Genomic DNA, 13181 nt, shown 5'->3' on the forward strand with positions numbered 1-13181 from the left:
TGGTAAATTCTTTCAACATGACTGTTTTTATGCAAATTTTCATAAATGAATGTGGGAAAGAAAAAGTACCCGTGTATATTCCTCCTCTGGGTAGAGTTTACTTTTAATCTATACTGTTTATGTCCTTCAGGTGGATGATTAGCAGGGAAATAGTTAAGAAAATACTTTATAGTATATTGTTTAAGGAACAAGTGATATATTTGGTATGATTTCCAGTAGAGAGTTGTGCACTCACATGGTTAATTAGAAGTTGGGAAAACTAGAGCCCATGACTCACTATTCCTCTGGCTTAAGATCTGGCTGCTGGTTCCAGGGGACTGAGTAAAGTCAGAAGTGGAAGGTGACTCCCAATTGTTACCTGTTGTAACAGGAGAAATCATTGTCTCACTTGTAACTCATAATTCTCTCATCTAAGGAAATGTGCCCTTGGGATCATTAAGATGGTTCCCTGTCTTTCTGTCCTGTAAATCTTGTTGACCTTGGGGCCACTCTTGCTTTTGATGGGTCCAGGATGGGAGGAACCATCATTACAGTAATAACAATAACCAGCATGTGAATGAGTGTTCATGGCTTATGAAAGTATTCTATTTGCCTTACTTTATTTGGTTTCCCCCACAATGCTATGTTGCAGATAAGCCAGGTAATAGTATGTACCCACCTGTTTTACAGATCGAGGCAATGTGTGAGAGACATGGGCAATTTCAAGGTACGGTATTGAGGAGCTGAAATTAGGACTGAGGCTCCTGACTTCTAATCCAAGCAGTTACCCATGTCTAATGCCCAACTGAAAATGTAGGGAATATTTCACTACCTGATTTTATGAAAAGGAGGGAGGCTATTTCAAGGAATTAGAATATCAGAGAAAAGCCCAAGGAAGGTGAACTCTTCCCAGGCTGAATTCATGCTTCGTAATTGCAAAGACTCGAATCCAGTTCTCCATTCTGTTCTTCCATGTTTTTTGCAGTGTCTGTCCCTTCTGAAAGGATAAATCTCTGCTTGATTCTCTCCCAGTGAGTCTCTCTGAGGTGAATAATACTCTTTTAGGATTAGGGAGTAGAGACGAGCCAACAGGCATCCTTACCATGCTGCTGCTGTGCCTGTCATATGTTCCGTGTATCCTCCCCTCCCCAGGTGGCTGATCCCAGTGAGGTGGAATGATAACTCCTTTAATACTTATTCCATCAGCTTCTGAGAAGCTATTAGAGTTCAAATGTGCCCACTGCTCATGACTTGTAATGCCATTTAATTCCCCTTTACTTTTGGTTTGTTGAAGGTTAATGAGTGTTTACTACGGAGTCAGACATCCCTGTGTCTGAGACTATACTCAGCTCACCTGTGCCATCAGGCAAGTCACTCGGCTTCCCATAAGTCTCATGTTTTTATCTATAAAATGAGATTAATTATAAAGCTTGCCCTTTGGAATTGTTGTAAGGACTAAATGGAATAATACTTATGAAGGGTACAACACAGTACTTGCTGCTTAGAAGATGCTCATAACTATTGCTAAGAATTTTAATAATTCAGAGTTAGAATGTAGAAATGCTCTTCATAAACTTGATAAAATTTATCTTACTCTCTAATTAGAAGGAATGCAGATGACACCACCCTTATGGCAGAAAGTGAAGAGGAACTAAAAAGCCTCTTGATGAAAGTGAAAGAGGAGAGTGAAAAAGTTGGCTTAAAGCTCAACATTCAGAAAGCAAAGGTCATGGCATCCGGTCCCATCACTTCATGGGAAATAGATGGGGAAACAGTGGAAACAGTGTCAGACTTTATTTTGGGGGGCTCCATAATCACTGCAGATGGTGACTGCAGCCATGAAATTAAAAGACGCTTATTCCTTGAAAGAAAAGTTATGACCAACCTAGATAGCATATTCAAAAGCAGAGACATTACTTTGCCGACTAAGGTCCGTCTAGTCAAGGCTATGGTTTTTCCAGTAGTCAAGTATGGATGTGAGAGTTGGACTGTGAAGAAAGCTGAGCACTGAAGAATTGATGCCTTTGAACTGTGGTATTGGAGAAGACTCTTGAGAGTCCCTTGGACTGCAAGGAGATCCAACCAATCCATTCTGAAGGAGATCAGCCCTGGGATTTCTTTGGAAGGAATGATGCTAAAGCTGAAGCTCCAGTACTTTGGCCACCTCATGCGAAGAGTTGACTCACTGGAAAAGACTCTGATGCTGGGAGGGATTGGGGGCAGGAGGAGAAGGGGACGACAGAGGATGAGATGGCTGGATGGCATCACGGACTCGATGGATGTGAGTCTGAGTGAACTCCGGGAGATGGTGATGGACAGGGAGGCCTGGCGTGCTGTGATTCATGGGGTCACAAAGAGTCGGACACGACTGAGCGACTGAACTGAACTGATACTTACAGCATTTTGCCAGCAAATATCCATATAGTCAAAGCTATGGTTTTTCCAGCAATCATGTACAGATGTGAGATCTGGGCCATTAAGAAGACTGAGCACCAAAGAATTGATGCTTTTCAATTGTGGTGATGGAGAAGACTCTCAAGAGTCCCTTGAAGATCATGGAGATTAAACCAGTCAATCCTAAAGGAAATCAACCCTGAATATACATTAGAAGGACTGATGCTGAAACTTCAATATTTGGCTACCTATTTTTGAAGAGCTGACTCACTAAAAGAGACCCTGATGCTGCAAAAGACTGAGGGCAGGAGGAGAAGGGAGGAACAGAGAGTGAGATGGTTAGATGGCATCCCTGACTCAATGGACATGAGTTTGAGCAAACCCTGGGAGACAGCAAAAGACAGGGAATCCTGGTGTGCTGCAATTCTTGGGTCACAAAGAGAGTTGGACACAGCTTAGAGACTGAACAACAGCAACATTTACACACAGCTTTTTCTTCCTGCCTCCTCCTTCCCTCGCTCCCTCCCTCCCTTCTTTCTATAGACTGAAAGAAAGGCCCAGTATGAGAGCTGTGAGTTAAGCTCTGTTGGGGCAAAATGAGGACTACAGCCTGGGAGACAGGATTTCTGATAGCTCTGAGAAACTGCTCCAAAGAGGAACTTCTGCCTGACTTACAGTTTTGTTCTCTTATCTCTGAAAAAAGTTCAGTGTCTTGTTAGGGGATAAGGTAAGTGTCATATATGATTTTAGTGAAGGGGGCACCTGCAGTCACGCACACATTTTGGCAGAGGTTTGCTGCTAGTCATGAGCAAATTCGCCATTAATGAGTTTAGTGCTTTTCTGGACATGAAGAGATGTAATAACTGGGCTCATAAAATCTTCTTCTGCAAATATCTAACTATCTGAAGACGTGTTCTGCAAGTTTTTCCAAGAGTACAGAGTGCCTCATTCCTGTTCTCCACTGTATATTCCTTTCAGAGGGTATTGAATGTCAGCAGCTGCAGCAGCACGTGATTTATTCCTTGTAGAGGTAGCTGTCAAGTGCCAATTTGTAGTTGACAAACTCCTTCTTTCCCCCCTTCCTTTCTCCTCTCCAGCTCTCTCCGTCCCTTCCTTCTGCACGTTGTTATTGAGTGTCTCTGTCATGTTAGGCAGTCTCTACTCTTATGGATATTGCAGGTTACAGTGGAAAACTAAGGAATCACATAAATGGGTGTCAAATTATACCTTTAGTAATTACTACAGAATATATCAAAAGGAGCCCTTGAATTAATGGGGAGGCTTCCCTAAAATCTTTACCAAGCAAAGGGCTCACTACTTGAAGCACGTAGAAACCAATACTATGGCACCAGCTTTTGAGAAGAGTTCTATTTTGAGGCCAGCTGGCGAGGAGATGTGGGGAGGGCTCAAATCTGTGTCTTTGATTTGAGATTCGGTCAAACATTATGAGTTGGTGGAGGATGTATTAGTTGGCAGAAATGTTGGTGAAGCAGGTTTCAATTAGTGGATTTTGTAACTTGTCCATTTATGATGGGATATGGTTGAAGCTTCAACATGGGATCTTCTAGGATGGAGAACCCTTCACTTCTAAAAGGATTCTGGCATTCAAATTCCAGTCATGTCCTGATCCTTTGGTTCCCTGGAGGTGGTATGGAGACTTAGTTTTTGGGTGTTATTTGAGATCAAAAATTCTTCCCTTGTGCCTACTTTGGCTGCCTGGGGCTGAAGCTGAGGGAGGGACTATACAAGGTGGGGCAGGGCTCCTGGAGGAGGGCCAATGCTGGTAGTCTGTTGGCAATCACCAGGTTGCAGATTGCAACTTTATTCCAAGAGCAATGGGAATCCATTGAAGAATTTCAGGTAGGACTGTAACATAACTCTCATAAGTCATTTAGTTTAAATGGAAGTCTGCCCAGTTAAGCCATCTTTATCCATGTGGCCAGTGAGCAGAGGGCAGACATGATCCACAGGATTGATCATCTGAATTCGAACGCCATGCTCAGTGATCTGGGAAATTGTGAAAGTAATAGGCCTTCATGTCTTCCTCTGGGAAGTTTATTGAACAAGCTGTTAAAAAAACTTCAATTGAGTAAATTTGAAGACTTCATTGGCTTTATTCAGTGACTTATGAATCAAGCAGTATCCCAGTTATTAAGGAGAAGGGAGTTCTGAGGAGTTGTGCAAATGGAAGGTTTTTATAGGAAGAAAGGAAAGGCAAGGAAGCCATCAGCAAAGTATATTTGGGGCAGACACCTTTTTTTTATGAGGGGGGAGGGATTACAAGGGTTTTATCATGCAGATAAATCTTTCGCTGGGCCAGGGGCAGGAATGGAGAAGGGGTAAAATGCACCAGATTATCTCCACACTGCTGACCCCAAAATCCCAGACTAGTTGCTTAAGATTGTATTTCTGGGGAAGGCTTTAAGTGCAATTCTGTCAGGTATTATAGAGGTTTGGTATCATGGGCTTTAGTACAAGTGACACTTTTGGGGCCTGTGGTTTTTCTCTTTAGCACCAGCACATCTGGATTATATTTCTGAATGTGTGCAGTAAGCCTCCTTCCAGAGGGCTCCGTACTTCTTCAGGGCCCTGCAAGAGGAGCAGACAAAATCATGAGTAGGTGAGATTCAGGTCAAAGGAGCTACTTCATGGAACATTTGCTCTTTTACTTAATACTTTGCAACTCTGTTATTTTCAGCTATATCTGAAAGGCCTCTTTCTATCTTGCCCGGTGGAGGGAGTCGAATACACTCTGACTTCTGTTTTAGAAGGTGAGTTCGCATTTTCTATATGGAGGAGATTGAGATTTTCTTTTGTTGCATGCTTTTCTGTACCCCAAAGCATCATTTCCCTTTTCTCCAGTATTAAAAGAAAAAGCTCGGCTGAATCTCTATAAGATAAATCATATGACTATAAGCCAACTCATCCTGTACCCACCTACCTCACCTACTTTATAAAGGGAAACATTTTTCTAGGCTCTGGTGATACAGGAGTGAATAGGAGTGATGAGAGTCTTGTCCACCTGGAATTCCTGGTCTGCATTGGGAGACACATATTACCCAATATGCTATTGAATCATGATTGTGATAAAGGTCAGACATGGAGAGAACCAAGCATTTCTCTTCTTCTCTGCAGGTGTAGTCTTGGGGGCAAGGGAGGACTGAGATGAAGAAAAGACCTTTCAGGTGAGCTTTGGAGAGTGAATGGAACTTGAGAAGGTGACAGGAGGCGGGTGGCAAGTTGGAAGATTATTCCGGTAGAAGAAAAGGTGACCAAGGATGGGTCATGGCAAGGGGCAGGGAGTTATGTGGCAACTGTAGGGAGGTCAGATATCTGGAGGGCAGGAAAGGAGGAGGGCAATGGTAGAAAGTGAAGATGGATCACTCTTCAGGGATCTGATATGACTAGGTCTAGCCTTGCTGCATTATTAATTCATATTAATAGGATACTGTTTTTCTTTTTCCTAATCTTAAAAAAAAAAATTGCCACCAAGGTTTTGGCAGTAAATTTGACAAGCACAGGATCCTCCAGGGAACTGTGAATGCTTCAGGATGAGTATGGATTCTCAGTTCCTGTAGGAAGAGTCACCCCTGTCTGTCCCACCAGACCCTGCAAGCATCCTAGTTTGCAACCCTGGACCAGATGATTTGAGAGTCCCTCCCACCGGTTAAGTTCTAAAGCGTGTCAAGGCTCTGTGGGTGATACAAAGACAAATAATGCAGAACCCTGGTTTATAAGAAGCTTGAAATTTAGTAGGGTGTCAAGGTATTTTCGCTAAGAAGTACCCAGAAGGCAGCAGGTAAATGGTAGGAATGCCTGTTACCATTTCTGTGTTAGCGTTGTTCCGTACTGAGCCTCATGTCCATGCTGGGCACATGAATGCTCCTTAATAAATAGCTATTGGCTGAATGATTCATAAAGCAGTGAAGAGTCTGGGGACCAACAGTGATAGGAAATGAGAGCTGTGTGTTGAGGGACTGTTATTACCTGAGAATATCTCCAAATGCCTTCAACATGGGCTTTTTCACATATGGTAGTCCATGCTTGGCACACAGTGACTTCACCAGAGGTGCCACCTTGTGATAATTATGGCATGGCATTGTGGGAAATAGACTAGGGAAACAGAGAAAGGAGATATAAAACTTCTCAGACCTAAGGAGAAACCCAAAGTTCCCTTTCCCCTTTTACAAAATAAAATGGTATCAGCCACACAGACCCAACCTTGACCTTGCATGATACATTTGTTCTGGGAAATTAAACTTGCTGCCAGACTCATCTTATCCGTTAAACCTCTACAAGCCTTGTGGGTGGCAGATGTTTAGGAAGAACTAAGAAAATATGTTTTAGCTCCATCAACTTGTTATTTTTGGCCTGATCCAATGAAAGTAAATCATTTAGAACTTTCTACCATTTAGAACTACCTAGAGAACTGGAAATACTGAACTGCCCACCCTGCCCCTGCTAATCTCTGTCTTAGTCTCTCTTTCTACCTTCCTAGCAAGAACAGATGAATGTTTATTAAGTAATGGAAAACAGCTCAAAGTCCCCGGAAAGGAATGAGAAGTGAGGAGAGACGACTCTTATCCCCAGTTTTCATCAGTCTCCCGGATGATCGTCTCGAATGGAAACCTCTCCTTTGATGAAACTGTGAGTAAGAATCTTTCTGTTTTGTTTTGCTGAAATTTTCAAGCCCTAATATGAGAGAGAGAATGAAAAAAATTCCTTGAACAAATAAAGGTCTTGTTCTTTCTTTGACTATCATAGACTCACATGGTTAGACAAAGAGAATGTGGAAAGCCTTTCCCCTGACACTCTGGGGAAATTGACTCTCAGTGTTTTAACTTGCATCAAGGTGTGAACTACCCATTTCCTCTCTGTAACTGACCCATTGGCAAAGTATTTCCAGATACCATGTATAAATTGCAGCAGGGACTCCACTTCATTAGTTATTTTGTAAACTTGTCTCTAAAGACACAGATAAATAAATATTTGAATTATAGCATAGTTAAGTTTGAACACAAGTTGGTTACTCCTGTGTCCTGATTTTTCTTAGGTTTTGCCAACAAAGAAGATGCAAAGACATCACCATTTCCTAAGCCCATAGGAATCTGGAAACTGAGTCACTGATACTTTTCCAAGATTTCACTCCATTTACTTGCAATTGTGACACCTCCTTCATTTCTTGCTTCCCTTATCTATCATTGTCGTTAATTGAAAAATAGCATCCTTTAGAGAATCCTGGTTCATTTTTTTCCCTTAAGATTGTGAGTCTACTGCTCCTCTCTGGACTCTATGGAAGGCAGTTATTAGTGACAGCCCTTGCCCTTTATCATAAACGATTTCTCTTACTCACTGGTGCTCAATTTGGAAGTTCACATGCCCAGTGAACCAGTCATTGAAAAAGGAATGTTCAACATTACAGGTGGCCAAGACCTGCAAAGAAAAAGCTTACATTAGATATAAATGAACCCGTATCAAACAAGATATTTAGTCATTCTTTTATTCATCCATCATTCAACAAGTGCTGATTGAGTACGTATTTTATGTAACAAACCATGCGGGATAAAAATAAGTCCCAGGTCTCAGGGACCTTACAGTTATAAAGGAAATAGGCATTTTGCTAAGAAGTATTGATAAGGCAACAGATATGAAGAAGTGAATAGGATCTGAGAGGACTAAGTCACTATCAGCCCTCAAAATCAGAAGACCAAGGTATCATGGGTAAGGAATTTGGCAGATGGAAGCGGGATTGTAGGACTCATAGAAATTATAGGAGTTTGAATATTATTACCACAGAATAGACTTAAAGGACTTCTAAATGGGGAATAAAGCATGCAAGGGCTTAAATCAAGAGTTTTGTGCATAGAAATACATTTATTAATATATACAAGTAGCTTCCTTTTTAATCTAATGTATTTTATTTTGTACAAAGGTCATAGGATTCTTCAGACTACTTAGAATGCTTATGAATGTGACTTTTATTCAGTGCCTTTCTAAGATTTAATTCTTGTTAGGGTTGTTGCCATTTTGAATGGCATTTTTGCAGTTGCTTTATATCAGGGTTCCTTGAGTGTACTTTAGAGCACCTTGGGGTCCCTAGGACACTTTCAGGGGATCTTCAAGGTCAAAATGATCCCCATATACTTCTGAGACAGTATTTGCCTTTTTTATTCTCATTCCTGCACGCTTATAGCATGGTTTTTTCCAGAGGCTATTAAACATGGGATGATGTAATCACTCTGATGTTAACCTTTAACAGCTTTATCATGTTATTTTAAAATTAATTAATAGATATTTAAAAACTCTCAGTTTCAATTTCAAATACAGTAAGTATCAGTGGATATAACCTCCAGCAACGAAAGCTCTTTTATGTTCTCAATAAGTTTTAAGAGTGGTTTCTTGACCAAAAAGATTGAGAATCACTACTGTGTGGAATGTCCACTGAATTTGCAAATGAGCATGGAGAAGGAAGCAGTATGATGACTGGATTCTCCAGTTAATCACAGCACAGCCAGTGTCAGGCTTAGGAGGCAGTGGTATTCTGCATGGGTCATGAATCTTTTAATCGTTAACAGCATGCTTGCTGAGAATACTGAGTCTCCTCTCTGGGCCCCACTATCTGTACAATGAAATGAGGGGGATTCCAGGGTTCTCCCTTCTGTTATTCTAGGAGTGTGAGATTCATTGAAAGATCGTATCATGTTGAGGCAGGTTTAGTAAACCTTGCCTGTAAAGTGCTGCACAGTAAATGTTTCAATTCTGCATCACAGCTATGCAGTTCTGCTGTTTTAGAATGAAAACTATCATAGAGAATATGTAATGTATGAGTGTGGCTGTGTTCCAATAAAACTTAAAAAAATAAAATAAAAACTGGGCTAGATTGTCCCTTGGACTGTTGTTTATTAAGCCTTGGTTAAAAGCCAAGGTTCTGAAATCAAACTGCTGAGGTTTTAAACCTGCTTCTAGGGAATTTCTACTGGTCCACTGGTTAAGACTGTGTGCTCAACACAGGTTTGATCCCTGGTAGGAGAACTAAGACCCTGCCTGCCTCACAGAGTGGCCAAATAAATAAACAAAACCTGCTTCTGCCACTTAGCTGTGTGATCTTGCACAAGCTGTGCAGCTTCTTCATACCTCAATGTTATCATTTGCAAAGTGGGAATATTCCGAGTATGTAGGTACATGTAGCAACATCTCATGTAGCTACATGCAAAACAGTTGACAGTGCCTGGCCCCTGGCAAGCCTCCAATAAACATTATTTGAGGTAAGCAGACAGTAATCAGAGTGCTTTGGTGGATGTTTTCCCGGAACAGCGTTATTACCTGAGAGCTGAACCAGTCCTGGTTCCCCTCTTTGCTTATTTTCATTGTTATGTGGCTCATCTGGGTAACATATGCAATCCAGGGACTTTCCAAAATCCTTTAAGAGAATTAGAAGATATGATCATTCCTTGGGGAGTCTAAGTTCTAGTCAATGGGCTTGCATAACCACTGGCAGATCTGGCTGAGCAGTAGAGGAAATGGCAGTGACTCAAAGGTTCCATCATGTGGTGGTTGTTTGTTTTTCATCTTTGCAGACCTTTTATATCTAAAGATGGCATACTAGGTATTCAGTCACACTACCTGTCTTGCAGCCTACTGGACCAGAGCAGTGTCCCCAGTATTTTCTGTAGGCAGTGGTGCCAGGCTCAGAAGATACCTAGATAACTGAAGGTCAGCCTTCCCTGGTGGCTCAGTGGTCAAGATTCCATCTGCCAGTGCAGGAGATCCTGGTTTGATTCCTGGGTTGGGAAGATCCCCTGGACAAAGAAATGGCAACCAACTCCAGTATTCTTGCCTGTGAAATCCCCAGAGCAGAGGAGTCTGGCAGGCTACAATCCGTGGGGTCACAAAAGAGTCAGACATGATTTAGCGACTAAAGCAACAACAAATTAAAGATATACGCAACGTGATTAACGGCTTGGCTGTTGTCGTCAGATAGAACTGAGTACAAGCTCTGATTTGGTGCTGCCACTGGCCCTTATTTGCTCTTGAGTAAGTGATTTAATTTCTCTGAACTTTAGTTCTCTTATCAGAAAAATGAAATTGATACTATCTACATTGCCTGGTTGTGCGTTTTTGATTACATCAAATAAGACAATGCATGTGAAGTGAATGAAGTTGCTCCGTTGTGTCTGACTCTTTGCGACCCCACTGACAGTAGCCCACCAGCACTTCCACCCGTGGGATTCTCCAGGCAGGAAGACTGGAGTGGGTTGCCACTTCCTTCTCCAGGGGTTCTTCCTGACCCAGGGATTGGCCCGGGTCTCCCACAATGCAGGCAGGTGCTTCACTGTCTGAGCCACCAGGGCAGCCCACAACGTAAAGCCTTTAGCAAATTGCCTGATGCATAGTAGCTACCGTTATTTTATTAATAGTAATGCAAATGAATGAGGAAGGAATACATTGGGAAGTTGAAGAGGGTTATTCAGCTTAAAGTTATTTTGATTTGGGGAAAATCTGTAGTTGTAAAATAAATTTAAAAAGATTGGCCTCCTGTTATCTTTGGTAAGAATTATGATGTCCAGCTCAATTACAGTTTGAAGGACTTGGTGATCAGGCAGAATACAGTTGACCTTCGAGAAACATGCAGGTCCACTTAAATATGGATATTTTTAAGAAAACACACAGTACTACAAGATTAGTGGTTGCTTGAATCCACAGTTGTGGAACCACATATATGGATAGATGACTATGGGGCTTGAATATCTTTGGATTTTGGTAACTGAGGTGGGTCCAGGGACTAATCCTCCTCAGATGCTGAGGGACTACTATACTGTAATTGGGAATTAATCACATGGGAAAACAGGCAAGACTGGGCAAATTCAGTTTCTCAGAAACTCATTCAACTATTTCAGCTGTTTTATCCCACATTTTCTTGAAGTGTCTCAGCTACAAGAATGCAGTCTGGTGTCATAATCTGCAAACCTTTGCTAATCATAAATAGATCAAATAAGAAAGGTAAGAGGACCATCCAGGCAATAAGTGTAGGATAATATTATTGTTTTCTTACTTGACTAAATATATGAGCACCATGGTTCCGAAGATTCCGTAGAAAGGACCGAATGTGATGAAATAGCGGATATAAAAGCTGATGGCCCAGGCAATCTCCTGCAGAAAGAAGTGCTTGTAAGTTAAGCTAGTGGAAATAAAACTGGTTAAGTCTTATATCCTTATACTCAAGGAAGCTGCATCTGGAAAGGATCAAGCATTTACCTTTCCCCTTTTCTACCAGCCTGATCTAGCTCTAGAGAAGGAATCGAGTTACTCACCTCCCAGTGCCTTCTGCGGCACATATGTAGAATGGACCCCAGGTTGAAATATACTGGTGTGACAAAGGGGGAAACTGAAAAAAAGAAGAAGAAGATAAAAAAAACCAAGAAGTTAGTGAACACATGAGCAGATTGATCCCTAGTGGGAGGTGATCTCCTAGCATGCTGCCCCTGGAGTATTGCCCCTGAGAAGGATGCACGGTGGAAATCCACAACCACATCCTGGATGCTGCTGGGCTTTCAGAGTCTCTGAGGGTGAACCGGGCCTTCGGTTCAAGCTCCCTTAAGGAGACTAGGGAAGCTTTGAAGATCTGAGTCATTCCATGAAGGCATCCTGGAAGGGCTTCTGCTGTGAGATTTCAAGTTTTCTCAAGGTCCCTGGAATCCTTCAGTTCGTCACGATCCTTGATGTTGGGCCCTGTCACAATATGTTGAGGTGGCAGATACAGAGCATACCTGCATCTCCCCCAGGACCAGTGAAGTTGCCTGGAGCAGGTAGGAGTCATATGGAGACCCTTCAGATTTTGAAAACTCTCTTCTAAATCAAAATTTAGTCAGATGCTCTGAGTCCCCATCCTAACTAGGCTTCAAACGTGACCCATAGATTTTCAGAGTCTGCAAATTGTCAGCACAAATGAGTTTCTCCACCCTACACACTAAGAAACTCACACAAATGCTAGAAATAGTTTCTAAGAACAATTCAAAGTCGTGCTCCTGGGATGACACTGACACCTTAAAGTCCCTGCCTGAGAAAGTTCAAGACTGTCTAAAGAACTTACTGCTTGTTCAGTAGGCATCTGACCTTTTCTTCAATCATTTGTTAGAAAACTTACAATTATAAAATTCTTAATCTGTCCCTCTGAGATGGATCTTCTCTGACCCAGAAATGTTTTTCTCAAGGACTTGGGAGTTATCCCTTTGAAATACAATCTTTGAAGATTGGGCTCTGTCCTGTAGCCTCTGGGAGGGTAGGAGTTTGACTTTGATAAGCACCAGTGAGAAGCCACAGGTGGCTTAACCACATGACCAGCTTCCCCTCCCTTTATCCTCTTTCCCTGATTCCCATTAGCATGTCCCAGTGTTTCAAAAGTCTCCCACCTTTCATTTCTGGAGAGTTGAGCTCAGCCTATACTGAATTACCTTTCCCTACTACAGGAATCTGCATGAAAGCTGTCTCGCCACCTTTATGAAGTGTCAAGCCTCATCTCTCTCTGACAGGTTGAGTATGACTCATTTGTACCTGTCACACTACGTTGAAGACATTTGAAAGAAAATGACAAAATGAAACAGCTCCTGAGGATGATGTGGTTTGTAAGCTGGGCATTCTGCAGTGAAGCTACAGTATTCATCCATTCCTCATAAGCTAAGGCTGTATTGGTTTACTACACACAGGAGGAGAGTTCAGACAAGAGACTCCAACAGTTTTTTCTTATGTGAATATATGTCTGTCTGGGCTGGAAGAGTTCCCTTTCAAACTGGGGCACCAATGTCCTCCAC

At 42.0% G+C, this 13181-nt stretch overlaps 1 protein-coding gene across 1 annotated transcript in view; it reads right to left on the bottom strand.

Annotated features, from left to right (window-relative positions):
• Positions 1–4901: 4901 nt before the first annotated feature.
• LOC138092265 (fatty acid desaturase 2-like protein FADS2B) overlaps positions 4902–13181 on the bottom strand; it is a 37790-nt gene continuing 29510 nt past the window's right edge. The window contains exons 7-13 of the mRNA XM_068988071.1: positions 12338–12340; positions 11685–11758; positions 11426–11523; positions 9697–9793; positions 7727–7806; positions 6361–6486; positions 4902–4962 (exon numbers count right to left, since the gene is read on the bottom strand). Coding sequence (XP_068844172.1) covers positions 4902–4962; positions 6361–6486; positions 7727–7806; positions 9697–9793; positions 11426–11523; positions 11685–11758; positions 12338–12340 — 539 coding nt within the window. The remainder of the gene's footprint in view (positions 4963–6360; positions 6487–7726; positions 7807–9696; positions 9794–11425; positions 11524–11684; positions 11759–12337; positions 12341–13181) is intronic.

This window comes from Capricornis sumatraensis, chromosome 16 (genome assembly GCF_032405125.1).
Source record: "Capricornis sumatraensis isolate serow.1 chromosome 16, serow.2, whole genome shotgun sequence".
In the NCBI taxonomy this organism is placed as follows: Eukaryota; Metazoa; Chordata; class Mammalia; order Artiodactyla; family Bovidae; genus Capricornis; species Capricornis sumatraensis.